Source organism: Atractosteus spatula, chromosome 7 (assembly GCF_055471065.1).
Source record: "Atractosteus spatula isolate fAtrSpa1 chromosome 7, fAtrSpa1.hap1, whole genome shotgun sequence".
Classification (NCBI taxonomy): Eukaryota; Metazoa; Chordata; class Actinopteri; order Semionotiformes; family Lepisosteidae; genus Atractosteus; species Atractosteus spatula.
This window is the reverse complement of record NC_142712.1, coordinates 62,379,297-62,407,182: the sequence shown is the minus strand read 5'-3', so window position 1 is coordinate 62,407,182 and position 27,886 is coordinate 62,379,297. Positions and strand designations below refer to the sequence as shown.

Sequence of the window (27,886 nt, the reverse complement as noted above, 5' to 3'; positions counted from 1 at the left end):
AGTTAAAATATCCTGGGGATATTGGAGAACTGCTGTATAGAGTATGATTACCCAGCAAAACCATAAAGTGAATTAATCTCATCTACAAAGTGAAATAATCTCATCTGCTTGCACAGGCCAAAAAGAAATCACATGAAAAGAAATTTCATGTGCGGTTAAAAACATAAAAATTCATGCTTTGAGGTGAAGCAAAAGGTTGATATGGCTTTATGACTCCTCCTTGTTATCTGGTACTTAACTTGCCAGGACACTACATCTCAATTAACATAGTTTCTGTCAGCCAAACATTCTGTTGTGCTGACATGGTACACAGTCGTAGATGCCAAGGGGGTTTAGATACAGTAAATAGCAGTAGGGGTTTGCCAGTAAAGAGGATAAGTGCTTTTTTCTTGTAAACAAATTTAAGAATTTTGATTTCCTATAAATATATCAGGAGGTTTCCTCTATGTTAGCAGCTCCTATAAGAAGCTGTGTGATTGAGTGCTGTAGTAACACAAAAGTGTCTTGAAGGGAGACACTCATTTAGAGCTGAAGATGTCCATTCAGTTTAGATGATCTTTTTCTTGTGCAGTTTTTATTTTTTGTTTTACTTTGTTATTTAATGCATTTGAGTGTGCTTGGATAGACTGTCAGATTTTAACTGGTGCATCAGATAATGTCTTCTGCAGAATGAAGTTGAGACAAGATGTTCATATACAGTATACTTTCTCACTCAAAGCTTGAAGTCACTGACCTTCTATTGGAGTAGCAGATTATTTTTTTCCTTAACTTTTGATAAAAGGGACCCGTCTTGAGTGTTTTAATACATTGTGCCACTCCATTGAAATTTCAGCCGTCCTCGTATACCGAAGAGCAGAAGAAGATGCATAAAACCATGTCTTCTGGAGATCTAGGCAAGATGGACAGCATGAGGAAGAATCCCCATGCAGATGGAAGGTAACCAGTGCAATGGCTGGAATGTAGCAAAATTTCCATTGTGTGCACACATGCTTTTTGTGCATTACAGCTGTTTTGCTTAGAGACTTGCTATTTTGTGTGCTTTCCGACTGTGCATCATGCCATCCTAGGTACTGGCATTATTTTTAAAAGTGCAGAAGCAAGATAGAAGATTCAGTGGCATACTTCCTTTGTGCCAGCGTTCGCTGGCATTGCACTTACAGTATGTCATGTGCTGTGGATTGTTTCTCCCGGGCTGTACTCCTCTGAGCCTATGTCTCTGTGTTGGGGCGGCAGGGTCCGGGGTAAAATGCGTTTCTGGGGCAAGACAAAGCAAGGAGACAAGAAGTCATCCAGGGAGAAGCTTGCCAGCACAGGTGACCTGCTGGAGCTCCATAGAGAAGTAGAGGCCATGGAATCTGGATTGAACAAAGCTGAGGGTGAGTACACTTTCTTCAAACACACAAGGGTATCGCCAGTGGGTTATGTGTAACCCTACAGTATATAGAGGCACTAAAGTCATTCTGATGCTCATGGATAGGGAATGAAGTAGGAGACCTATCTGCCTCCCTCATGGGAAAGTAAACCCAGTTATGCGGGGACGTCCTGGAGTAGCCAATTCAAACTAACCCAGCTTCCCATAAACCCTGAAAACCTCAAAAATCCACTGTTCAATTCAGACACAAATAGAAGCTTTTCAAGACTACATTTAGTGACCAGTCATTCACCACTAGAAACCATGAAGTTAGCTTTGGCACTGAGGGTTAAAGCAATGGCTAGGGGTATGAAGGAAGAGAGCACTTCCTCTGTTGCTCCTCTCCACATCAGTCCATGCGCTTGACATACTTTTTGATTTCAGCCCCCTGACTTGTGGTAGCAGGAGCTACAAGTAAATATGTGAATGATTTGTTGACAGAATGGATAGTGTTTACCAATAGTATGAATTTAATAAACATCGGGTTGAGACATCAGGTTGTGGCGTGCCCAGCGTAAACCTGCAGTGGAGAATGTCGAGAACATAAAAGCATGTGAAGTATCCAAGTGAAAGAAGGCCGTTTTGGACCTTCTGGCTCATTTGGTTGCTGGTGGGTGGGCTGAGAGCCCATCAACAGCAGCGGTGAACTCTCTCCCCCCAGCAGGGCAGGAGCACATGACGCCGCCCCGCAGCCCAGACCTGGCCTTGGAGCGAGGGAAGGAGTTCAAGGAGAACAAGGAGCCGTCCCCCAAAGTGAAGCGGCGCAGGAGTGTGAAGATCAGCAGCGTGGCCCTGGAGCCGGTGCTGTGGCAGAACGACTCCCTCCAGATCCTCACCAGCGCCAACGACTACAAGAGCATGAACGAGTTCCTGATGAAGAAGGTGAGGCCGTGCGGCCAGGGCCTCGCCAGCCTCGCCAGCCTGCAGGCCTGATGGGTTTGCCAATCACACAGAATGTGAATCACATAATGAAAGATGTTCATCTTCGTCTTCCAGATAAATGACCTAGAAACTGAGGACAGCAAGAAAGACACCTTAGTGGACGTGGTCTTTAAAAAGGCTCTTAAAGAGTTTCGCCTCAATATCTTCAACTCCTACTCGACTGCCTTGGCCGTGAGTAGCTCTACATCAACCTCGTCTAAAAGATTATACTTGTGCAATTTACAGTATATTGAGTATATGATTTAATTAATTGTTATTGAAAGATCGATCTACACAAATCAGAGACTCTCCTGTTAGCGTCTCTACACCATATCATTGTTGCTGCTACTGGATGGAGGACATACTTTACAGCAAATATAAGAATTCAAAAACCATGAGATTCCAAATAAGAACATTTCAGGACTAAACAGATTCTTTCAGTTGATTTGTGTGGTGGTTGTGAAAACTGCCTTTGTGTGTAGTCAGTGAACATAACTGCTGTTTACTGTGTCATAAATTGGCTACATTCTGCTGTTTTGCTTTCACAAAGCTCTTTGACATTGATTTAAATGCAGATGGATGATGGGAAGAGTATCCGTTATAAGGATCTTTATGCACTGTTCGAGCAAATCCTGGAGAAGAACATGAGGCTGGAGCAGCGGGATTGGAGCGAGTCACCTGTCAAGGTCTGGGTGAACACCTTCAAGGTCTTCCTGGACGAGTTCATGACTGAGTACAAACCCCTGGACAACACCCTGAGCAAGGTACAGTGTCAACTGTTCTCCTGGACCAGAGCAGTCATTCTCTCCATCAGTATTCTACATGTGTTCTGACAAACGCCTAAGGCAGAATGCTAAAGGATGTCCTTGATGGCCTTGACAGAGTGGACTTTATGATGGCTGTGTCTTTAAACTGCTGTATATAGAACATATATATAGTTGAAACATCTAGACATTGTAGAATCAATTCATTTTACCATCAATGTGGAATTAATCAGTGAGATAGTCATTGCAAGGCCTGTAAAGCAACTGTGCTGAAACCGTGAGTAGAATCCTTCAATGTCTTCCCCTCAGCTCATTCATTTGTTAATTATGCTATGTTGCTGCTCCATAGATGCCTAAACCAGAACGCAAGAAAAGGAGGAAAAAAGACACAGATATTGTAAGTACACTGTCCTGGGGTACATCTGTTATCGTTATTAACTATCTCATAGTGTAATTACATTTCCAGGATTTTTGTTTGAATGTGAAATGTGAGGATTCTGTCTTTCTGGGAGTTTACATTACAATGTCATTCCAGCTGGTAGCTTCTTGACTTATTGGCAGCGAGAACAATTGACTGTTTGACAGCTACCTGGTGTGTTTCACAAGTTAAAAATAAATAATTCGAATTTGCTGTTGTAATCCTTAGGCAGGAGTGTTCTTCTGTTAACCATATCAGAATTATTAAAAAAACATTTTTTTAATACAATAAAAATGTGGTCAGAAGACAACTTCCCCAAGCAGCATGGCAGTCATATTTTAAATGCCTTTGATTGACTATTGAGAGCTTTCATCCCAAACTATGGGGACACAAAGACAGTGAAGCCTTACTTTCGAGCTACCAGATAAGACTTATCCTGTACTGTAAAGTGCAGTTGAATTTCTTGCGCTGTCCTGATGAAGAAGGTTATGTCTTACTGCAGGTTGAGGAGCACAATGGCCATATCTTTAAGTCTACCCAGTACAGCATTCCCACGTACTGTGAGTTCTGCTCCTCTCTTATCTGGATGATGGACCGAGCCTGTGTATGCAAGCGTAAGTTAATTACTTCCTTTGTGTTTGTCTTTAAACCAAGCTGGAATTAGATCTTTAACAGCTCGGCTGATGCCAAACTACACATGGTCTCATTACCCTCCCTGTCTTGTTTCCAGTTTGTAGATTTGCCTGCCACAGAAAATGCTGCTTGAAATTGACTACAAAGTGCATCAAAAAGGTAAGTCTTCCATCTACAGTGCATAGTTCAAAGATTTCACCATTGTTACTTGGAAACTTGTTCATATGCACAGTACATTTGCATAATGATGTTATCCTTGCCATTATAAAACTTAGGAAATCCATATCTGACATGAAAATTTTTACCTGAATGATGTCTGAGTGCCTCCACAGTGAACACGGCATTGTTATCATTTTTTTATAATACTTAGTTCTCCTTTGTGTTAGTGCATTCACAATCTTAGTGTCAGCTGAGCTCAGTATGTGGTCTTACAAGTGGAGAGCTGAGCTGAGTGGAGTACTGGAGTGGAGTGGGGCGTGGCCCTGCCCAGCAATTGTGTGACAGTGTCTGTGTTCCCCGGCAGTATGACCTGGAGCTCTCCTCCAGGCAGTTCGGTGTGGAGGTCTCCCGCCTGACCAATGACGAGAGGACAGTGCCCCTAGTGGTGGAGAAACTCATCAACTACATTGAGATGCATGGATTGTACACAGAGGGTATTTATAGGAAGTCAGGCTCTACCAACAAAATAAAGGAACTCAAGCAAGGACTGGACACGGGTATGTCTAGAGATGAAAAGTATTGATGGTTAAAGTTCTGTGCTGTATCATGCAGTTTTGTTGTCAATGTCAGCTGAATTCTAATATAGTAAAGGAAATACTGAAAGTTGTCCATATTGTCATAGTATTATACTAGATAGCAAATCTTTCGGTTTGTGGATATGACTGTGGTGTATTATTATATAGCAGAATTTTTCTGGTGGTTGGTTTTAGTTGTGTCTTTGTTTCTGCAGATGTGAACAGTACCAATCTGGACGACTACAACATTCACGTCATAGCCAGTGTGTTTAAGCAGTGGTTACGAGACTTGCCAAACCCACTTATGACCTTTGAACTGTATGAAGAATTCCTCCGAGCTATGGGTAAGAGTCTTTGAATGTACTGAGGCCATTGAACTACATTTGTTTTTATAGTACAATACATTATAGACGTTCAAGTAGGGAGCTGCATCAGCATGCGTAGGCTGCAAAGGAACAGGTAAAGGTTTGTTCCATGCTGAGAAGAAAAGAAACACAACGTTTCGGCTGTGGAGCCTTCTTCAGGTGAAGACTTGAAGAAGACCTGAAGGACTTGAAGAAGGCTCCACAGCCGAAATGTTGGGTCTCTTTTTGTCACGCATTCCACACGCTCTCACAAAAGCCGTCACATTCCCACGTAACTAATCTTCCTATCGCCTTTTCACTCCCATCACTACTTTAACCCTCCTCTTTTCCCTGACCATCGCTCACTCTTTCGGATTCCCCCTGGAGCTCCCTAGTGCGCGTGTACCCTCCTTCTAAAGCTTGTTCTCTTCCTTACTTCCTGACTCTCGCTCGATTCTGACCCCGTCTCTGCCTTTGTGTTTTCGGATTGGTTGCCTCGCTGTTTTGTCTCCACCCAGTCTTGACTAGCGCCTGCCTTTTGGATTGCGGATATTAGGACTTGTGTTTCTTTTTTGGAAGCCTTTTCTATTTGGATTTCCTACTACTGCTCAGGGAATAAGCCACCTTGAGCCCCGGACGGGCTCAGCATTCATAGTTGCTAACAGCTTTCTTTTCCTTTCAGCTTGGAATAAACCTTTACCTAGTACAATACATTATACTTCCATCAACAGGTGTTATTTATGGAGTAGGAAAATTGGTTGTATCCATAATTTTAAATATGTGGTCAAAAATATTCATAAAAACTTTATTGATCCAATGATAATTTTTTTAAACATTATTCAGTATTTACAACCTTCGGTTTATTCAGTGTTTTGTCTGGAAAATGTAAGAACTAAGGAAGTGTTAAGAACTAAACATAAGAATGTAATAACAGTAACCAGTTGCAGAAAAAAACAAGGTATCTTTGTGTTGTCAGTAGTATTAATAATAATAAGAGGAATAATGTCTCCTACTTTGAAACTATAGGTCTGCAGGATAAGAAGGAGATCATTCGAGGGGTGTACTCTGTGATTGATCAGCTAAGCAGAACTCACATCAACACATTGGAGCGCCTGATATTCCATCTTGTGAGGTGAGTAAGAGACCTTGTACTAAAGGTAGCTTCTAAATTAGTGTCTCTGGTGGCAGGTTCCTATTGGAAAGTTTAGACAGGATATTTCAAAAGGCTGTTTGGGATATTTCAGTTTTCCCGAGATAGAAATGATGACGACAGGTCATTTTGGTCTTAAGCCCCACTGTACAGTATGTGTAGGGTTTCATGGCTAGTGGTGACAAACGGAGTAACAGACATGGCTTGTCTTGGTTTTTACAGAATCGCCCTGCAGGAGGAGACCAATCGCATGTCTGCGAACGCGCTAGCCATTGTATTCGCTCCGTGTATACTGCGCTGTCCCGACACCATCGACCCACTGCAAAGCGTTCAGGACATCGGCAAGACCACTGCGTAAGACTCTCTGAAGCAGCTAGTAAAAAATATCCATCCCTGTCTTTGGTGTTCAATAATAATAATAATAATATTCCTTACACTTATATAGCGCTTTTCTGGACACTTCACTCAAAGTGCTTTACAGGTAATGGGGACTCCCCTCCACTGACATGTAGCCCCACCTGGACGATGCGACGGCAGCCACAGTGCGCCAGTACGCTCCCCACACACCAGCTATCAGTGGGGAGGAGAGCAGAGTGATGAAGTCATTTCATAGATGGGGATTATTAGGAGGCCATGATTGGTAAGGGCCAATGGGAAATTTGGCCAGGATGCCAGAGTTATACCCCTACTGTTTTCGAGAAACTCCCTGGAATTTTTAATGACCACAGAGAGTCAGGACCTCGGTTTTACGTCTCACCCGAAGGACGGCGCCTGTTTACAGTATAGTGTCCCTGTCACTATACTTGGGCGTTAGGACCCACACAGACCGCAGGGTGAGCGCCCCCTGCTGGCCCCACTGATACCTCTTTCAGCAGCAGGCTTTTGGAGCAAGGGCTAAAAAATAAGATTAACTGCAAAACTGGTGAGATAATGGTTACAAATGTTTGTATATTGTCATGTTTTTAAATCTTGCTTGAAAAATGTATTTTTTTATTGTTTTATCTTCTGCGTTGCCTTTGTCATTCTTAATTTTGTTGTGATGCGTGTTTTTCATTTTTTGAAAACCACTTGAAGACTTGAGCTCCAGTGTAGCTTAGTGAACTTAGTGAAAAGAGTAAAGCTAACAGCAAATCAGCAGGTTTTCCGCATTTTCAAATTAAACCTGGAAAGTTTTACACTTCATTTCCAGGCCAAGAAAGCTAAAAATAAAGATAAGAGAGTCAAAAGCACGACAAAGATTGTACTAATGGAAACATTAATCAGTAACTAGTCATGGTTGAATAATAAATAATATTAATAGTTAATAGGTTTTCTGGTTGCAACGGTGAGATATTATTCTTTGGTTATAATAAATGTGCTAAAACTGAAATGAAAAAGGAGTCATATACACACTCCAGATCCTGCCTGTGGAATTTGCTAAAAGTTCTGCTTCCCTTCAGCTCATAGTCTCTGAATGTGTTTAATGTTCATTGTCTTTGATAATGCAGGTGTGTGGAGCTGATCATCGGTGAGCAGATGAACAAATACAAGGCCAGACTAAAGGACATCAACAGCCTGGAGTTTGCAGAGAACAAAGCAAAGAGCAGATTGTCTCTGATCCGGAGGTCTATGGTAAGATTCAGGTGGTAGCGGGGTGAAACTGCATATGCAGAATTTCAGTGCACAGATAGCAGAAAAAGACATGAATAGACTGCTGTGTCACTAACAACCACAGTTCCAGTTTCGTTCTGAAGCTAAAGAAATTGGCCTATTGTCATCACACTCTGTAGGCTGCTAATCAAATGAACATTTGTCTGGACTACAGGACACTACAGTGCCATTTCTACAGTTTCAAAAGTGGCTACAAAACAGACATATTGTCATTTAAGTAGCATTGTTTTTCTTGTGCCTTCCCAACAGATGGGGCTGATTCTGAAACAAAATCAGTGCTTTTGTTACTGTTCTATTTTCCCCACTAAGGATTTAAAATCAGAAAATTCCAGTTGTGTCATCTCCTTATAAAGTCATGTCAGAAATTAGGCATTTTCCACAGGGCTAATGTGATTACAAAGAATCTGAGTTCCACTGTTTGTGTTGAAGCCAAAGTAGCCCACAGCCCACATTCCTTTTTTTCCCCCTTTTCCATCCATGTATTAGTATATTATGTTTAAGGTAGCAGGCATTGCACTAGTAACCTGACTGTTGCCCTTGAAGCTGGAAGATTTGTCTCAGGTACAGCAGCGTTTCACAGTACTTCCTTCAAGGCTTGATGCCAATTTAATTTTCTCACAGGAAATGCAATATTTAAAAATGTGTAATTTCATTGCATTGAATCTCCTTTTGTTTCACCTCAACGGTGTACTGTGTCATGACGATCCTTTTTTAAGGCTTGGCGGTCCGACCTGTTTTAGTTGTACTGTACAGTACATGTAAACAGGTCCCATTCTTTTCAACTGTACTTCATATATATACCATAACAGTCTGCTTGCTGTTATTAGGTGACTTAATTTTAAATTTATTTCAAATGTTTAATAAACAACAATATAAACAACAGAACAAACCAGTTCTTTGAACTTGCGTGTTACCATAATTTCTTAGCTCAGATTTTTACCAAGCCCATCTCTATTAAAATCCTGCTGCCAATTTAGAATATTAACATGTGCTTTGATAATATTCTACATTTTATATGCAGTTCTTAGTAAATACTAGTTATTACTGAGAAGAGACATGAACATAAAATAAAAGCAAAGTAAAAGCAACAGTAATTATCAAGTATGTCTTTAGAAAATTATTTTTATTTTCTCCCCCAGTCTATTAACTTATCACTATGCAGAAACTTTTTTTGACGTTGTTTCTGATGGAACACCTCACGATTCAATTATGAATATACAGTACTTTTGTTACATATATTCAAGGCTTATAACCCCCTTACATAAGTATAAAACCACTAGTGCATATGTTCAGGTATGATAGTAACTCTCTGTGCCATCCGAAATGCACACAGCTATGTCTCATCAGTCTCATACCTAAAAGAGCGTATTTTGGAGTATTGTCTTCACAATTTCTCTTCAGTCCAAAATGAGCTTAGTTTCTTTCTCAACCTGTCCTACAGCAGATGCTAGCTTTCTCCATAAAGACATTGTGGGACGAGTAGTCAGGATGACCATGGACAGAGCTGCGCTCTCAGCCCTGAGAGGTGCTTCCTCCTGGGCAGGCTCTTGGAGGCTTTCTGTAGCACAGAGCTCTGTTGTCACACACTGCCCTTCCTGCAAAGGAATCCCAGAGCACCACAGAGAACAAAAAACAAAGCAAGACAGATCACACGTTCTACTGTATACATTGGCCTTATCAACACCTGTGTTTGCTGGAAAAGATGACATTGCCACTAGAGTAAAGACAAACAGTACCAGTTGTCACTCAAACAGCTGCCATAAGTCATGTAAAATATTCATAGTTGAAAATTAAGAGACCCTGAAGTTAAGGCAAAACAGATGCTGGTAAAGCATATTTAACAGTTCACTTTATCTGTGGAAATATTCAGTTTCTAGTACTTTGTTCTCCATCCTCTGTTATAACCAGTTAGACCTGTAGACTAATTTTGTTTCAAAGTAACCCTTTTTGTTCCAGTAGCACCTATTTCCCATTTCAGTGAAGACTTACACTAATCCTGTTCTCTCTTCCCCATCCTCTCCTAATACAGAAACCTGTACTAATTGCTGTTAGGTTTATGAGCATAACCCGCAGTGCGATCCCGGTATGTATACTCCATGTAACCCTGTGCCAGCCATTCTCCAGCCCATCTTCCTGTCGCTTCCTTCAGTCATTCATGCCCTGTGCTGTGTGGCTAACTGTGTTGCCATCCATGTCCACACTGTGCCTCTCGCCGCCTGCGTTTGCTGGCAAATTGACGTTGGCACTGGTGAGTCGCAGACTCAGGTTTGCCATGCCAGGTGTCAAGTGTTCCACACAGTCATCTTTTATGACTGTTGTCTGTGTGCTGGTGTCAAGTCAGTGAGGTCAAGTGTTGATGCTGTTTGCAAGCTTTGGCCTTAACAGCAGTTTCTTTTTTAAAGCCATTCACCCACAGTGATTGTTGAATCTTATCTGAAACGCGGTTTTTCTTCTCAGATATGTGACTTCTTCATAAGAGCACTGTTGTCTGTTTTGACAAAAAAACAAAGGGTTTCCAACAAATAAATTGATGACTGATGGTGAATTTGTGGGAATCAAGTATCAAGTTTTTGATATCCTATAAAAACGGGGAATATCTGAATTGACTGGCTTGTTTGCACCAACTGTTCGCTTAACTCTTGCATTGTTTTGGTAGTAGCTGACATCCTGTCTTTTGTCAATTGTCTTTAGCTGGCTTGCAGTGTCAAATGCAGCTAACACAGCCTTGGTAAATGGGTTGATTTAGTTTGTCATACCTTATTATGCAGAGGCTGCAAATGCTGTGTATCAGATCTTGGCCAAGTGTACGTTTTTCCTACCTTTGGTGCGGGCAGCTTTCTAATGCTCTGCTGTTTCTGTCTGAGTAATGTGAATGTTTTTTTTTTAATGGGACAAGTCTTGGACTTTTTGAATTTCCTTAATGTAGCAGAGATCTTAGAGAACACTGTGAAATCTGAAGAACTGGGACATGTTAAAGCATATTTTGTTAAAAGATATTTGGCTGCGTTGATCAAGGAGGCACTTAGAGCAAAAACAACATCCACAAACCTGGGTCATATCATATGAATTGCTATTTGTCAGTGGAATAGTAGTGGAGTTGGGGGTGTTAGAAAAAAATAGAAGAAGCAAAAGGAGTATGAAACACTGGTAATAATATTACTGATTATTCATTTTAAGTTTTTTTGAAAGTACAAAAGGTAGCTAATGACTAATGACTATGGTGCTGATTCATCATCTAGGTTAAAGAAAGGCAGCAGTGATCAGGGTTCTGGACTCATAACTGGAAGGTTGTGGGTACAGAATCCAGGTAAGTCACTGCTGTCACTACCCTTGAACAAGATATTTCACCCAGATTGTTCAAGGGAAATAAACGGTTGCCTTGGATCCAAATCCAAATCATTTATTGAAAGATGGTTTACAAATGTCCTGGTTTCCCTCTGTTGCGCACAGCTAGTGAAGACACTGACTGGACAAAAGCCTGTCACTTCTTGCCAGATTCCAAACACATTGTCTGCGGTCTTGTGCTGGTGCACATTGTGCATACTGTTGGTGTCTTCAGCACGTGTTTCCACGTGATTTTGTCTCTCCATTAGGAAACTACCATGTGGAAGTCAGTCATTGCCTCATGTCATGCTTACCCTATTAACCTATTATTATTTTCATTTTTTAAACTTTTTTAACATGCAGCCAAACGCCACTAGAAAGGTAAAATTCTTAGCTCTGCTTATGTCTTTTGTTTGCTGAAGTGTAGCTAGTAATGAAACTGCATGGCTCTTCGAGCTCACACCAGGTGTAGGCCTCTGTCCTGTCTGGGGTCTCTTTATTCCAGACTGTTTCCATGTGCACACTAGTGCCATGCTGGGAGAAAGATAGCTGAAGAAGTGTATCCATCTGCCCCACAACTACATCTGGTGTGAATTAAACCTCTAACAAAGTACAATTATAAAGGAGTGCAAGATTTTATTTTTTTTTAATTTTCCTCCTACTGAAGAGCTTCATGCCACAAGAGTAAAACTCGAGTCTCTTTCATCGTGTCTGGCTATGTCAACCCAGACTGCTGCTCGGTTTAAAACTTTTGTGTTATTTTTTTTAAGTAATAATAATGTAGGCATTGCAAGATTTTTGTAACTTTGCTAAACGCTCTGACTTGAATGCCTTCTGCGACTCGGTATGAAACGCACACAGGTGCGTTGATTTTCATTAAAAGCACATCAGTTTCCGCAGGTCTTGAGCCTGGTCAGGTTGGCCACTGGGTGCAGTGAAACAGTGTGACCCGCACCCTGACAGGTTTGCTCGGACTGCTCCAGAGAGCTCGTTGGCAGTCCTCCCGGGTCTCCCTGTGATGGAGCGCGGTGAGTGCCGGGAAGCCGCGCTGCCTGTTCTGATCGGCGCCTGGCGCCCTCTTGTGTGCGGCAGGGGAAGGGCCGACTGCGCCGCGGCAGCCACCACACCCCCTCGTCGCCGGTCAGCCCGCGGCTGCCCTCGGTGTCGGACGTGGCGGAGGAGAGCGCCGGGGAGGAGGGCGCCGTGGACGTGGAGCTGTCGGACCAGCAGCAAGCCGCCATGCAGCAGGAGGAGCGCGTCCTGACGGAGCAGATCGAGAGCCTGCAGAAAGAGAAGTGAGCCACCCGGTCCCTTTCTGCACACGCCCGTCGCGGTAGTCCACCCTCCATGTGTGAGAAGCAGAGGAAACAGCCGGATGTCAACAGCCGTAGAGGACGTGGAGAGTCACCCTTTTGTTTAATTAGCCGATCATTATGCAGACATTTGTTCTGTTTATTACCGCTTTCTCGCCTTGATTGTGTTGACTGAAACTGAACTGGGGCAAAGCAGTTGTTTACCTTTATGCTTTATACTGATTTAACCTGTATCTCCCTTTTTACAAAGTTAAAGTAAAACTTTTTTGCTAAAAAAAATAAGAATTAAAATGGTCAAGCCATGAAAGAGATGACAGAAAAAGACACCACAGATTTTTCATTTTTGCCAGATTCTAGGGAACTAAGCTAAAAGGTAATCATGATCTTTTCACATACTGTAATAGCATGTGTTAGGTACAGTACATAGACTGTAAAGATGGCCTCATCATAGACCCACTAAGTAAAGAATTTAGAAAAGCAGTGTAACACGTTTCATTGTGCAGGTTTCAGTACTGTTGAGTGTTAGTGTAGCAGTTAATGTCGTTTTTTTTAAAAAATATTTATTTCATATGAACAGATGTGGTAAAAGATGTCATCGGAAACGTTAGGGAAGGCACCTCCCACACACACACGTGCTGTGCCCTGGTGTGACAGTGCTGTATTTTTAGGGAGGAGCTAACATTTGAGATACTGACGCTGGAGCCCCGGGCTTCAGACGACGAGACGCTGGAGTCAGAGGCATCTATCGGAACGGCAGACAGCTCGGAGAACCTCAATGTGGACTCTGAAGGCGCTGCCTCGGACTTCTCTGGTGAGTTCTGTGACATTGAGTCCCACTGGACGATGCTTTCCTTCTTATCCCTGTCCATGATACCTGCTCATTCATTGAAAAGGAATCCTGTGAGTTTAATATAATCTTAGCGGTAGGGACCTCCTGTCAGTATTGGTTAATTATTAATTAGCTGATTAATAGTGCAGACAGTAGAAGAAGTATTTCATAATAAGCATTTCGTTGTCGTCTTTATTGTCGATCATGTATATCACAAGGGCTCAGACGTTGTGGTTGCGGTTGGCCTGCTGGTAAAGCAGGCCCTCAGCTGCAGACATGCGGTGTTTGTTAAAGAGCTCTGGCTTGTCTCTGCAGAGAGAGGCTCAGCGCTGGCCGCCGCCCGGCCCAAGAAGTCGGAGTACCCCAGCAAGACGAGGAGGATGCTGAGGAGGCAGGCAGACTCCCTGGACTCCGTGGACTCGGCCTCCACTGTCTCCTCCGTCTCCTCCTCCTACCCGCAGCCCCCCGCGACCAGACGGCGGTTCCACTTCCACTCCAAGTCCCCCTCCTCCGCCCCCGCGTCCCGCGCCGGCCCCCCGGGCGAGCCCGCCGACGCCCCGGGCGCCGACCCTGAGGCGGAGGAGCGGCCGCAGTTCACCAGCCGCGGGACCTTCAACCCCGAGAAGGGCAAGCAGAAGCTGAAGACCACCAAGAGCTCCCCGCAGAAGCCCCGGGAGCCCCCCGAGGGCGGCGGGCGGAAGAGGAATGCGGAGCCCGACTTCGGCTCGGCGCAGCAGCTGGTGCTGTACGGCAGCAACGAGTTCATGGTGTGAAGGGGCCCTCTGCCGAGGAGCAGGACGCGGTCTGTCCGGCCCTTCTTCAGAAGCCAGCTCTTGCCCTGCACGCGCTGCGCCCCCCCCCGGGTCAGCACCAAGCAGGACCGCCCCAGAGTGCCATGAGGAGACAGCGGGAGAGCCCCCTGGCTGGGGGGCCTGTGGGCTTGCGGCCTGAACTTGCAGCTGTGCTCCCTTGGGTGTCTTTTTGCTACGTTCTTGAACACCAAAGCCCGGTGAGGTCTGGAGCAGGGCGGTGGGGGAAAGGGAACTGGACATGGAGCCCGGGCGAAGTTTTCAGTGGCAACCTTTCACCCTCCAGGAGAACACGGCTCCGGTGACCAGCAGGGCCCTGCGGCTGGGGAAGAGATTTAAACGGGGAGGAGCCATCGACAGCCGGAACTCCACTGACTTAGTAGAAAATTACAGGCTGCTCTCTGGTTTACATTCAGAGCAATCTGATCACGTGGCATATTTTTCATAGTTACATTTTTTTTTCCTTTTGCATTTTAATAGATTTTAATAATGTTGAATATATATAAATATATAAATATATATAATATAAAAAAGTGTATAAAACCGGAACACCAGTGGCTGCTGGGTAGTTAAAGTTGAATATTTATGTCCGTCGTAAGTCATGAGAATTTGGAGACAGAGGCTGTATGGATTTGGGTGACGTTTGTGTTTTTCTAGAAAACCACTTTTTTGTGTTCATCGGTTGTGCTGCTTTTTAATATGGGAAGATATCACCACGAAAGGGACCAACTAAGCTGGCTGTCTGCCTTGGTTTTACAGCAAGGAGGATCCCAGCTCAGTGACAAATGTTGTTTGAAAACAACAGCTTATGCCATTTAACCACCTTATGAATTATGTAATATAATGTAATGCAGGTAGATAAAAAAAAAACAACACGGAAAAGGATCTGCCAGAAATGTTTTTCTTTTTCTAAAAACGTGACCCAAGATTCCTTTCTTTCTCCGAGACATCAGTGTTAAATGAAAAGTGACAGAGCAAGGACTTGAATTTTTCTTCTTTTGTTTTTATTGCTATTGCTGTTGTTGTTGTTCTTATTTTCGTTGTTGTAGCTCAGTTTCAGTTCTAATGAAAGCCCCTGTCTATGGGAGGGGGTTGATGGTTTTCCCGGGCGATAGTCACACAGCAGGGTATAAAGCCAGTCCAGTCCCCGGTCACCGTCAACACTGCGTTTCCAGATGTTGTTTCGCCTGTTCGTTCTTTTTAATTTTCGGAAAAGCAGCATTCAGAAATGGTTTTAAACTGACTTTAATTCCTGAAATCTAGCGCTGCCAACCAGAAATGCAGAGGGAGGAGCAGGAAGAGCTCGAGTCTTGCGGGATTAAAGGAAAGCCGAGTGCTGTGTCTTGTGAAGGGACATCAGTTTGTGTCATTTTGAGACGGTCAGTACACTTTGCAAAGGCAAAGCACAGGGACCACACTAGTAGCATGTGAGAATTTTCATTTAATGTACTTTCTGTTAACGTTGTAAGAGGGGGGAAAAAGTATTTAAGCTATTTTAGGATATAGTAGAAAGCTGTCACTTGATTATTGGCTTTTAATGGTGGGAGTCTGTGTGCTCCCATGTTGCGTTGTCTGTGAATGATTAGATACAGATTTTGTAAAAACTTTCATGCAGTGACCTGCTATCAACTGCTCTTCATCTCGCAGCTCTGAGGACAATGTCAGCTGAAACCCAGCAGTTGCACATGCCAATTGCTTTAATGTGGAAACAGTTCTGTACACCTTTCACACTCTTCGGGTCCTCATCTTTGAGACAACTGAGCCATACAAAGAGGTTTAAGCTTTCTTACTAAGTGGCAACAAGTGTGAGTTAGTTCCTGGGTTAAATCCAGTTACAGGCTCTCCACAGCTAATGCAGCCATACAGCTGGTTAATTGCCAACAGAAAAGCAAAGATGTTTAATTCTTGATTTCAATAATGTGGCTTCTTCTTCTTTGCTTTTTCTGAAATTAGTCTTCCTTAATTGTGGCTGGATTAGCTATGGTATCACTGTAACTACATACATACAGTATATGGCAATCATCTTTCATTATCAAATTTAACTCAGTAAATTAAAAAAACATTTTTGGTCAGAGTGCAGGTTTCTCTTCTGTTTTCTTCACAAAGTATTACAGTTTTTAGATCTGTTGTAAAGCTGATTAAAGGCAGAGAGATCTAATATATATACACTATACTTTAACCTGTGCAATATTAAAAGTGAAGTGAATCAGCCACTTAAAAAGAAGCCACTCTGAAGTTTGTAGGTCGCTAGTATAGTACAAAACAGCTTGTATATGTGTTACCAGTCATGGGTACGCATGTCATTAAATACAGTATTTCATGGCAGTCTGTCGAAAACCTAGTCCAGCAGAACCCTTTGGGACATTTGGATATTGGGATGCAATGCCACACCCAGTCTGCTTTCTGAAATGGTTTTTTAGTGTAACTGACATGAGAGCAGTATGCAACAAGTAAGGTTTAAATCTGGGCTTTAAAAAGTAATGGTTTTGGCTTGTACTTGGGATAGCAGTTATGATTTTTTGGAAATATTTCAATATTCCTTATTTGAGGTATGCTACCTAACCTAAAAGAACATGGTAGCTGTGCTCCTTCTTGCCGTCTAGTTGTGGAGTTACTGTTCTTTGGGGAAGATTAATCAGCTTACAGAATTGATGAACGACAAAAGCCTCTTGAGGAAAGAAAATGGTTTCAGTCTTAAAATGAAGGCGGCTTCTTTTTTATATGCTTTTTTTTCCCCTTCCAACAGCTTGTTTTATGTTTGAGGTGATGCCGTGTGAGATTTGTTGGAACAGACCCAGCCTGCTGTCTTGGGTGCTGGAACAACATGCTGTCGCTGTCACGATCCACTTGCAGACTGATGCACGAGCGAACCGTCCCTCGGTGCAGGATCGTTTAAAACAGGCTAAAAAGTGCAAAATCAAATTTCTGTTTTTAAATCATTTTAAATAATGACAATTATATTTTCAAATCTTTTTTTAGGCCATGTCATACATGAATCTGGCAAAAATCCATTAGGTTTACATTAGGTTGCCTGAACCCTGATGAAAACTGGTAGTAAATCCAAAATGCTAGTTGTGCTGGACTGCAAAGATCCCAGGCTGTGATAGAAGGGCAGTGGTGTTAGCTGTTCCTTTATTGGAAAATACCTTCTCCCTGCTGTGCCACAGAGCTGCTGAGGGTGCACTTCTGCTGATCCCATGTTAGTTAAGGTCCCACTTTGTCTGACTGAACCGCTGAAGAGGATACATCGGGGGAGAGGAGAGGGGCAGACCTCGGTATTTCCGTCCCATTGCAGGCCTCTGCTCTAGCTAATCTTAAATTATTATAGTAGTTTCCAGCTCCTGGGTTAATTAAGCAATCAGGCATCCGTTCAGTAATTAATTTAGAAGCTTCAGAGTCTACTAATGACATCGAATGGAGGTACCCCTTCTACAGATGTATGCTACTTTGCTACACTAGGGCTGAGATCCATTCAGCTATGTTCCACATAGTACTAATGTAAACACCTGCCACCACAGTACTGTTCTCAGTGTCTAGTTTATTCTAAGTCAATTCAAAATGTACTCTTTATTGCCTACTATTACAGGGTCTAGTATTTAAAGGCGGTGCTCACAACAGTGTTTTCGTTTGTTGCTAGCATGCAGATACAGATGGCATTGAGGCAGCAGATATATGGTGTCAACAGCACTCCCTGCTGGTGCGGGGAGGGGTCCGAACTGATCGAAAATAAAAAACATCCTCCCTGCCAGACTACAGCTGGCATCAGTTCCCAAAGGGTTGTCGTTGTCCTTGGCATCCTGCATAAAGTGAATGTACTAATCACTGGAAAAGGCATGCTCTGCTTTTTTACATAGTAATTTATGATTATGCTTAGGAGTGTAAATTTGAACAATTACCTGTTGTAAAAGGATATATTATCCTGTGTACTACGCTATATATAAAGTAATCATGTTCTTCAATGTTTTAACTGGCCACACCGCCTGTACGATTGTGCAAAATGACGCAATCCAACTTGAGCTTTGTATTTCAATGTGAGCTGTTCTGGACACACAGTCGTATGTATAAAGTGCAATTTGTGTAATATTTCTTAAGAAAGAAAAAGTATATATGTCTATGGCTGTACAAACAAGTTTATGAACAAATAATCATCAGCTTATTAAAGAGCAAACCTGGAACAAAACAGCATGGAACTGTCATTCAATGAACCGTTGGGAAAAGGGATGTACTGTGTTTGCTTATTGTGTGCTTATTCAGTTATTTACATACTTCCACTGGCTCTATCCTATAGGGAACAGGTTTTTCATACCACTACTATATTTGTTACATTACTTTGGCTTTGACTGTGCTGGTGGAGGTTTTATTGCTCATAGAAGTGGGAGGTAAATGTCCAAAATTGTCAAAGAAATGTCTACAACAAAATTCAATCTGTACAAAGCCCATTTAACAACAGTCACATTTAATAATATTGAGACAAATGTAATCAATATCAGGACATTTGCTTTACAAAGAAAATTATAAACACCTATATATAATGTAAATGGTTATCAAAATGTTCTTTGAACACTTTGCTGAGGAGTTACAAAAATTGCTTTGCGCAAGAATGCCTTTGGAAGTGAACCTACAAAGCAGTTTTGAGTATGAAATTTGATGTTCTTCAATATAAAATGATAAGGTTTCACTTTTTATCTGTTAAGAAAGCAGAGAGCTGGATTTAAACACCACATTAAGTCTGACCTATTAAGTTAAGGTGGAAACCCCTTTAAGCACCTACAGCCATACAGTATAAAAGATTAGATGTTGTACTGGGAAAACCTAGACTCTGATTTGATAATATAAAGTTTGGATCCTCTCATATAAGATCTTTTTTCCAGTGCCTCTGTACTGTGCCTTGATATACTGCTTGTGTCTGTGCTGTAGGGTCAAGTAACACAATGTGTACCGATATTCCCATGTTTATGTTGATGTAAAAAAAAATAGCAAAAAATTGAATAGGCATTATCCGAGTTTTGCCTGGACTAGGCATCACAACAAATATACAAATCAGAAATGTATGCATGTGTCTGAAATATAAGAAATAAATAATTTTAACAGAACACAATACAAAGTTATACAGACAGGAAAAAAAGAAGAAACAAATAACTAATAACAGAAAGGAAAAGTGATGTTTAAAATTACACATGCTCGCCAGTAAAGCGGATCATGGCTTTAGTGGTAGCAAGTTGAGTTTTGAAGAGACATTCTGGGTCTTTGCAAATTTTCAAATACCGGCAAGACCTGCATTGTCCAAGATCATCTTTCAGAACTCTTTGAGATGACCTGGGTGCTGTTTTGCCTCGCACAGGCATCTCTGGGTCTTTTCTCTTAGGCTGCTTCACTGGATACAAGTCCAGTCTGATTGGCTCATCACAGCCAAGGTTCTAAGCAGACAACCTTTGAATGTCTTTTTTTTTCTTTTCATAGTGCATCTCAGCTGCAAATTACTAAACAAAGCGTCTTTCTAAGCCTTGTAGTGCATTTGCCTGCCTTGGGGGTGGGGAGGGGGGGTAGCCCATAGGGCCGTCTTTTTCCTGGTGTGTCTCTAGTTCTTGAACATGTCACAGAGCAGCTTCTCCATAGGCGTGTTTCCAATGGTCCTGTGAAAGAAAAGCAGCTCTATCCTCTCAGAAGCCACAAACCGCAGGGAGGGCAGCAGCAGCAGCAGTTTCCCAAACCTGCAAAGGAAATGAGAACCGGGGTTTGATCTTACTGGAGTCAAGGAAAGAACCATTATACAGTAAGTGGTCAAGGCACAGTTATATTCTGGGGTTTCTATTTCGAGAAAGGCTGTGATATGAAATCCATCAGTTGTATTGCATTGGGTAGAAAACAGATTCCCACAGTTTGTATTAAAAGGAAACATCTCTTGTACCGTTGCAGAAATGAGTGCAATATTCATCCCAAGAGGTGGCCACACTTCAGTGTGACTGTTCAGCTATAGCAGGTCAGTTTCTGAACCTGACTGAGAACGAGCAGAGGTTGTGACGTCTAAGCAATGGCTCTGAAGGGGATAAGGTTTAAGCAGTGTTGGTAAGAACGGCAGTCTCTTGCTTACCTGACAGGCTGGCTGGGGTAGTGGGTCCGGATATGCTGGCCTAACATCACCTGTGACTGATCCTGAAGGTTTTCCACCTGCTCTGGGTCTTTCAAGCCTCGGGTCTCTGCAAGACCAGCAAACACATGGGATTCCCACTGGATGTTTCATTTTCCCACAATACTAATTAATGAAAAGACTTGCAAAAAATGCATCACACGATGATCAGCTCCACCGGAGGTGCTGTTCAGTTGTAGTATATATGATATGATATTCTAATATAATGATCAGCTATTTTTTTAAATAACCCGCATCTGTGGATTAGAGAAATGTTAAAAAATCAGATCTCAATTTCCACACTTGTGAAGGGTGACCAAAACTTTGGGGTTTTTGGGTTTGCTTTATTGAAAAAAAAAAATCAACATTTTCCCACTGAAATATTTGCTTTCTACCTAATCAGTATTTGAATTCACTTTATGCATGGAATTTGCTTCTTTCCAGATTAACGAAACAGTCAAAACCTCCAAATATGATCCTATATATTAAATTCATGAATAAAATATACTGCACAGAGACTTATAGGGCGTTCAGACTGCTTATCTTGGAAAGCTCTAAAATTTTCCATCCCTTTTCGAACCTCTTTCTCCAGTAAAGGGTCATGGAGGAGCCGGAGCCTATCCCAGCACGCACTGGATACACCCTGAATGGGCCACCAGTCCATCACAGGGCACAAACGCACACACTTGCACCAGGGCCAGTTCTCCCAGAAGCCAGTTTACCAACCTGTATGTTTTTGAACCCCAAGAGGAAACTGGAGCACCTGGAGGAAACCCACGTGAACATGGGGGTGAAAATACAAACTCCAAGCACCCCAGGTCCCGAACTGAACCCAGGACCGAGGCGCAGCAAGAACGCAATGCGAACCACTGCACAACCCTGTCTCCCCTAGCGTGATCCGATTATTTCCAATTCCTCAGTGTGCGCACCCAGCCCTGTTATCTCTTCACGTGTCTGAGCAGACCAGTAGAATTCCTGCTGCCCTGAGAGAAGGATGGCCCACCTGGTTTGAAGAGCACGATGGCCTTCAGACAGGCGAACTCAGTGGGGTCCACAGGAAGGGCCTTGAAGCGGCCGAAGATCTCCTGTAGCACACGCAGATCGGCTCCTGAAAAGCTCGTCTTGCCCTGCAGGCTGGGGGAGAGCTCGGGCACCGAGAGCAGGGGGCAGCTGTCCAGGGGCAGGGACCACTGGATGGCACACAGCAGGAACAGCTCGCTCCAGGCCTCCTCCAGCAGAATCACCTGGGACAGCAGGAGCAGCAGGTCAATCACTCCACAGACGTGGACGCCCACCCCCAGACCCTGCAAAACCTGTTTTTCTCTGATGTACTCGGCCCCGCTGTGATAATCTTTTTGCCCTGGTCTTTGTTTCAGCTAGAGCATCATGGTTAAAGCTTTAAAGTTTAAAGAATCATGTTTAAAGGGTAGCATTGCTGCCTTTTGTAATGAAAATAATTGAGTTTATTTTTCCCCGGAAGCACCTTTTGTGGTTTGCAGCAGTTTGTGATGTCATGTGTGAATGCAAGAGCCAAGGGCTGATAGCCAGAAGGACATGGCTCAGAAACGACTCCCTGCTGCTGACTGAGCTCTGTCCAACATCACTGAACAGGCAATCCAAGGCACTGGAAGGGCAGTGATTCTTGCATTAATGGTGCGGTTAACATGTAGGTGCCAAAAACGCATACCGTAGATATTGTCTGGAGGAGATGGTTTTCTCTGCAGTGTAGTCATTAGATATTGTCAAATCTTCTGCTTTGATAAAATGTCTGCAAACCTCAAGTCTGTTTAGGTGAGATTAATGTAGCAATTAATCATTTTACAAGTCTCCATACATTGGCTTCATAACAGAGATTCTCCAAATTGAGAAGTGTTTTAATTTTCATATGTGGAGAAATTGCATTCATATTTTTTCTATAAAGATTTTCAAGTAAGATCTCAAGGCTTACCAAAAGATTAAGTTTTATTTGTTAATTGTGGGTAATTATAGTTGAAATTATAAACATATTTAGCTCAACAGGATTAAAAACAAATATCAATTCATTTCCTAAACCTCTTTATCCAGTACAGGGTTGTGGGAGTCTAATTGAAAAAGCAATGGGTGCAAGACTGGGGAAAAAACTAAAATGATCACTTTTTTCTACTCAATATAACGTGCATCTATATTTAATTATTGCGCATGTACTTCTCCAATTATAATTTTTCTCTTCACGATCCAGTGTGTCCGTTCTCTTCCTTGAATAATAAAAGCATCTCAAATATTTCCATTGCTTATCTAGTGAAAAGCTCCAGGGTAGTGGTGTTTTGTTGTGTGAAGTTTGCGAGTGGACAGGACGTACTCAAACAACCCCAGTATATCTTGTGATCTGACGTGGCCCCTGTCTGTAAAGGCTTGGGGCTGGTTTGTTACTCACCTGGTCCCTGAAAGGCAGGTTGGAGAAAACCGGGAGGTTCTTAGCCCATTTGACTGCCATGAAGAGCAAGCGGGCAGAGGTCTCGTACACGTTCTCGGGGCTGCTGGGTGGGTACAGGGACATCTGGTACTCTGAAGAAGCCCTCTCAGGTTCATTGCTTGTTACATCGATATTTTCATCCACTAGAGAAGAAAGCAAAGGACCATGAGTTGACCGCATACATTATACAGTATCTCTTCATCATATGCTTTAGTGCAAGTTGTAATCTGATGTTCCAAATTTTTTTCTTAAAGCTTTTCCACAATTTTATTTTTCATCTGAAGTTATGCTACTGTAGATGCCTTCCTCTGGTGCTTTTCAGCTTTGTAGATGTACGGTGCCTTCCACATAAAGAAGCACAATAGTTATGTTTTTAGAAATAGATTCATAAAGTGCAGTGACCTCTTCTTTTTCTGTCACAAATGTATTCACTCCTTTAGTTTAATCCTATTGGAAATACCAAGCTTGTGACCATGGAATTAAACATAAACGTTCCGGAAGTGTTAAAGCCTGAGGAATGCAACGTGAAGTTCAGATGATGGTGAACAGCAGGTGGAAGATGTCAAATCGAGAAGAGGGCAGACTCACCGTCCTCGGGCTCCAGCTTGGCGCAGGTCTCCGCGGTCATGAGGCTGGCCATGAAGCGATGGTTGTTCTGGGGGCTGACGGAGCGCTGGGACGGGGCGGAGGAGGTGATGAGGGGCCGGGTGATGACCGAGCAGGAGGAGGAGGTGGGCTCGCGCGTGGTGGTCAGGTGGTCTTTCTCCGTGTCCACATCGATGGTGTCCAGGCGCACCTGGGCAGTGCTGCGAGGCTGTCGCTCGTTCTGCACCGCTGTGGGGTCAGGGACAAGAGGAAAGAGTCAGAAGACAAGAGGCAAGAGACAGGCAAACTCTGAGTCTAGAGACAAGACATAGAGACAGACGCAGAGTCAACAGACAGGCGAACTCTGAGTCTATAGACAAGAGATAGAGACAGACGCAGAGTCAAGAGACAGGCGAACTCTGAGTCTAGAGACAAGAGATAGAGACAGAGTCAAGAGACAGGCAAATTTAGAGTCTAGAGACAAGAGATAGAGACAGAAGCAGAGTCAAGAGAAAGACTCAGAGATAGATGCAGAGTCAACAGACAGGCAAACTCAGAGTGAAGTCAAGAGATAGAGACAGACACAGAGTCAAAAGACAATAAATAGACTCAAGAGACAGGCAAACTCAAGAGTCAAGACACAGGCAAACTCCAAGTCAAGTGTCAAGAGACAGAGACAGACTCAGAGACAGCTGCAGATTGAAGAGACAGTCAGAGTCCAGAGTCAAGAGATAAAGACAGACTCGGAGACAGACGCTAACCCAAGAGGCAGGCAAACTCAGATTAAAGAGTCAAGATTCAAATCAAAGTTGTTTTAAGATTCAAAGGTTTTGTAATCTTTTTGACAAATCAAATTGTGATGAAGACCAAATTCGGACCTTTCTCTTTTCATTCAATGTTGTTCAGTTCACCAGAAAGAAGTACCCTTTTGCATTTTAGTACTGCTTAAAGACACTGAACAGGGGAGAACTTTGGGTATATTATTTAGGATATTCAATTAAAAAGTTATGTACTGTGTTACTTTTTTTTAAGCAAATTTCTCTGATTTTCATGACTCTTTATAAGTGGACATTCGTATTCCCAGAGGCCTACAGATCGATCTGGTCTCGGAGTTCCCCTGTGCCCATGGAATCGTTTTTATCAGTCTGCCGTCAAATATGTTACATATCAAATCAAATACCTTGTATTAATACAACTATTTTCTCTAAAATAAATACTTCTAATAAAGTTTAATTATGGAATATGACTGCATCTCAAGGTGTTAAAAGCTTGATTTAATAGGGCATTATTGAATAATTACAGTTGGACATTTAAACTTCTGATAGACAATGTTGCTTCTTTGATTCAAAATAATTCCGCACAGTAGTCTGTTGCAAAGAATATTTGTTTTTTTTTTTGTTTGTTTTGACTTTTCAAGTACCTTTTTCCAGGAAAGAACTTTCTTGCGTCTTTCTGTTTGCATTTCGTCTGTCCTCTTACCCCTAACCCCTGCTCTCTGAGGCGCAAGGCCAGTACTGGTGTTACAGGGCCAGGAGCAGTGCTGAAGGGCTGTTCACCTCCGCACTTTCACTCACCATCCTTGTTCATGCCAGCTTGCAAGCACTTCTTCAGTCGACACGCTTGGCACTGGTTGCGATGAGCTTTGTCCACGGGGCACATGCCCGTGCCTGCCTGGCACCTTCAGGGTGTGAGAGAGAGAGAGAGAGAGAGAGAGAGAGAGAGAGAGAGAGAGAGAGAGAGAGAGAGAGAGAGAGAGGTACCAATCACAACAGGTACCAATCCTACTGGGAGAGGGAGGTGGGAACTCCAGCCCAGTATGTGATCTCCTGTCACAGCCTGAGGAACAGCGAGTCCGTCTCCCAATAACGCTCCATACTGTATGTTTACAGTATACTATATATCAATATTTTTTTTGTAAATGTCTGTAATATCTCTGTTGATTTTATTTTATTTTTATATTTTGTTTTGCTTCCTGTTTATTTTACTTTTATTTGCTTTGGCAGCACTGCTTGTACCCATCGGTCATGCTGATAAAGCACCTTGAATGGAATTGAGAGAAAGGCCTTTCAGGGTGCGGCTCTCGGAAACGGGGTTCCCCGGAGGAATGACCGGCCCTCACCTGTAGATGAGTTTCCTCCGGACGCTCCGCTTGAAGAAGCCGCTGCACCCGTTGCAGGCGTAGATCCCGTAGTGCTTGCCGCTGCTGGTGTCCCCGCAGACTTTACACAGCAGGGCGGGGCTCAGGGCCTTCCCGGGGGCAGGGCTTTTAACTAGGAGCGAGAAACGGAAAGAGGCCCCGCTGTGACCGGTCTGGACTCCCGGTGAGAATCTGCGCTCCATTTCTACTGGGGCACCTGTTCGCTGTCTTACCTTCCGCACATGTGTGCAGACACTTGCCTCAAGCGATTACTTCCAAAAAAAAAGGGCGTGGGATTTGTGAACAGCTGTTATCAAATCAGTTTACTCTAAATGTAGCTGTAAACGCCTGTGTTCTCGGTAGTATTTGTTTTTGTTCAGAAGCCGAAGCTGCATCAGGTGCAGAACGCCTGGAATCTCCCAAAGCGCCTTATTTCCCACTGGAAGGCTGCAGTATAACTCTTAAATGGTGTGTATTACGTTATAATTGAAACGTACAACAACAGTAGCTAATGTATGATAAATGCCTCAAATCATATTATCAGTAAAACAGTTCTAAATTGTTTCTTATAATTTAATGGAAAATGGTCACTTTTCCATCCCCTCATGCTAATGTGTTTTTCCAATTCTGAGATTGTATCACTAGACACAATCTAAAGAAACTTGCTCTTCTGCTCTTAATTTTCCTTGTTTTCCTTGTCCTTGTTTTAATGTGTCAAAACAGTTTTGTTTCTTTATTCTCATCACACGCCAGATGTGCCCAAAGTGTGCAGTACTTCGCTAAAAAAATATTTGTAATCCTGCTGCACAGCTACTGAAGGGATTTTTAAAAACACGTTTGACAATATTTTCAACAGCTAAACTGTACTGGCCCAATAAATAGGCAAGTAGATGTTAATTCCGCACTAAAAAGTTCAAATGAAAGATGGAGGAAAAAAGTTTTCAGCTATTGTTCCTTCTTTCAATGTGTAAAGGTAAAATGTTGCGTCTTCTTTCTGTTAATGTTTTAGTGTGGAGTGAACTTCTACTTTCAGCTCATACACTGAGGCAAATTCCCACTCTTACCTCCTGTATACATAATCTATCCACTTCAAATTCCTTCACTGAAATATTTAGGTCTGTGTTTTGACAGGTGTTTAGCAAATAAATTATATTCTTTTTGCACAGCATTCCAGAGATTTAAAGTTCAGTACATGCAGATAGTAAAACAATACGTGTTGTTTGTCAGATTAGACACAGTTTTTAGTCCCTTTTCAATCCTTATGTCACAATATGGATAAGAAACTGGTCTGCGAAACTGGCCTGACATCTTGTTTCTTACCTCCTCGGCTCTCGTCCAAGCCAGTGCTGACTGGAGAATCGCTGGGAGGAGACGGTGTCATCGAGATCTTGGAAAGGTGGTCCTCCATTGTCAGAGGGAATAGCGAGGTCCTGGAGGGAGAAGCAATGCAGGTACCCCCCCACAGACAATCCCCTTAGGGCCCTTCAGGTTATTCGAGACACACGGTCGTGGCTCAGAGAAGTACAGTCTCAGTTTTGTAGAAATTTCCAAGCACGGCACAAAACGGAGATTTTTTAATGAATATATCCGTGCGTATTCGCCCTGCTGTCCCTCCTTGGTGTGAGGGAGAGAGAGGTAAAAGAGGAGAGTTTCCTTCAGGAGTGTTCCAGGAGTGTTGGAGGTCTTTTCCAGGGAAAAGGAACCTCAGGAGTTTGATGGTGGTGAGATTTTACTCTCTGAGGATACTGCAAAACTTCACATTTCAGTGAAACTTCTCTCCCGGGCTGTGCGGTGCTGATGACAGAGGTGTTCTGCTTCGCAGTGCACTCTTGCCAGAAGGTATCTCATTGACAGCCTGTCCGCTGTTTGTTTGGCTTTGCCGGCTCCTGTTTTGGATTCACAAAGACGAGCCCAGGAATGCTGCTTCGGTGAGTGTCACCTTCCCAGGTCCTGGAACAGGAGCTCTTTTCTTGGTGCTGAGCGGTGGTGTTCAGTGGTGAACCCTGAAGGGGTTGCAAGTCCACCTTCTCTCTTCCTCCCAGCTCGCTCGGCTGGAGTGTCTCTGTGTGAGTCTTTCTCTTCTCCCGGCTCCTAAAGGGAGGCAGGAGGATTAGCTCCAAGCGCTGTGTAAGCACATGCTTATTTGTCATCCTCTTAATCTTTACTGTCCATCTAGAGGTGGATCAATCAGTCACACTACGAAGAATTAAAAAGGGGGTGAATCTTCACCAAGTGCAAAAAAATACCCAGCCCAACAAAAGCCCAGGTTGGAGGCCGGAGCTCTG

The 27,886-nt window shown here is 43.0% G+C and overlaps 2 protein-coding genes across 9 annotated transcripts in view; one reads left to right on the top strand and one right to left on the bottom strand.

Annotated features, from left to right (window-relative positions):
• Window positions 1–18,480, top strand: part of LOC148831604 (unconventional myosin-IXAa-like) — a 173,651-nt gene extending 155,171 nt beyond the window's left edge. For 6 of the 8 annotated variants that reach the window (XM_088920364.1, XM_088920366.1, XM_088920362.1 and 3 more), the window contains 17 exons: window positions 833–936; window positions 1,234–1,376; window positions 2,076–2,293; window positions 2,408–2,524; window positions 2,908–3,096; window positions 3,446–3,493; window positions 4,017–4,128; window positions 4,245–4,306; window positions 4,671–4,863; window positions 5,097–5,225; window positions 6,252–6,357; window positions 6,598–6,729; window positions 7,863–7,986; window positions 10,055–10,108; window positions 12,442–12,644; window positions 13,331–13,473; window positions 13,807–18,480. In XM_088920364.1, the coding sequence (XP_088776490.1) occupies window positions 833–936; window positions 1,234–1,376; window positions 2,076–2,293; window positions 2,408–2,524; window positions 2,908–3,096; window positions 3,446–3,493; window positions 4,017–4,128; window positions 4,245–4,306; window positions 4,671–4,863; window positions 5,097–5,225; window positions 6,252–6,357; window positions 6,598–6,729; window positions 7,863–7,986; window positions 10,055–10,108; window positions 12,442–12,644; window positions 13,331–13,473; window positions 13,807–14,264 (2,535 nt within the window). In that variant the 3' untranslated portion in view covers window positions 14,265–18,480. The remainder of the gene's footprint in view (window positions 1–832; window positions 937–1,233; window positions 1,377–2,075; window positions 2,294–2,407; window positions 2,525–2,907; window positions 3,097–3,445; window positions 3,494–4,016; window positions 4,129–4,244; window positions 4,307–4,670; window positions 4,864–5,096; window positions 5,226–6,251; window positions 6,358–6,597; window positions 6,730–7,862; window positions 7,987–10,054; window positions 10,109–12,441; window positions 12,645–13,330; window positions 13,474–13,806) is intronic. The other 2 variants (XM_088920363.1, XM_088920368.1) reach the window with 2 other exon arrangements.
• A 1,398-nt stretch (window positions 18,481–19,878) lies between these two features.
• On the bottom strand, window positions 19,879–27,009 carry nr2e3 (nuclear receptor subfamily 2, group E, member 3). The gene is made up of 8 exons (XM_088921673.1): window positions 26,922–27,009; window positions 25,584–25,734; window positions 25,039–25,142; window positions 23,468–23,713; window positions 22,841–23,022; window positions 21,431–21,671; window positions 20,392–20,497; window positions 19,879–20,011 (listed from the first exon to the last, which is right to left on the bottom strand). Exons 1-8 carry the CDS (start codon window positions 27,007–27,009, stop codon window positions 19,879–19,881), a joined length of 1,251 nt encoding a protein of 416 aa, XP_088777799.1.
• Window positions 27,010–27,886: the final 877 nt, after the last annotated feature.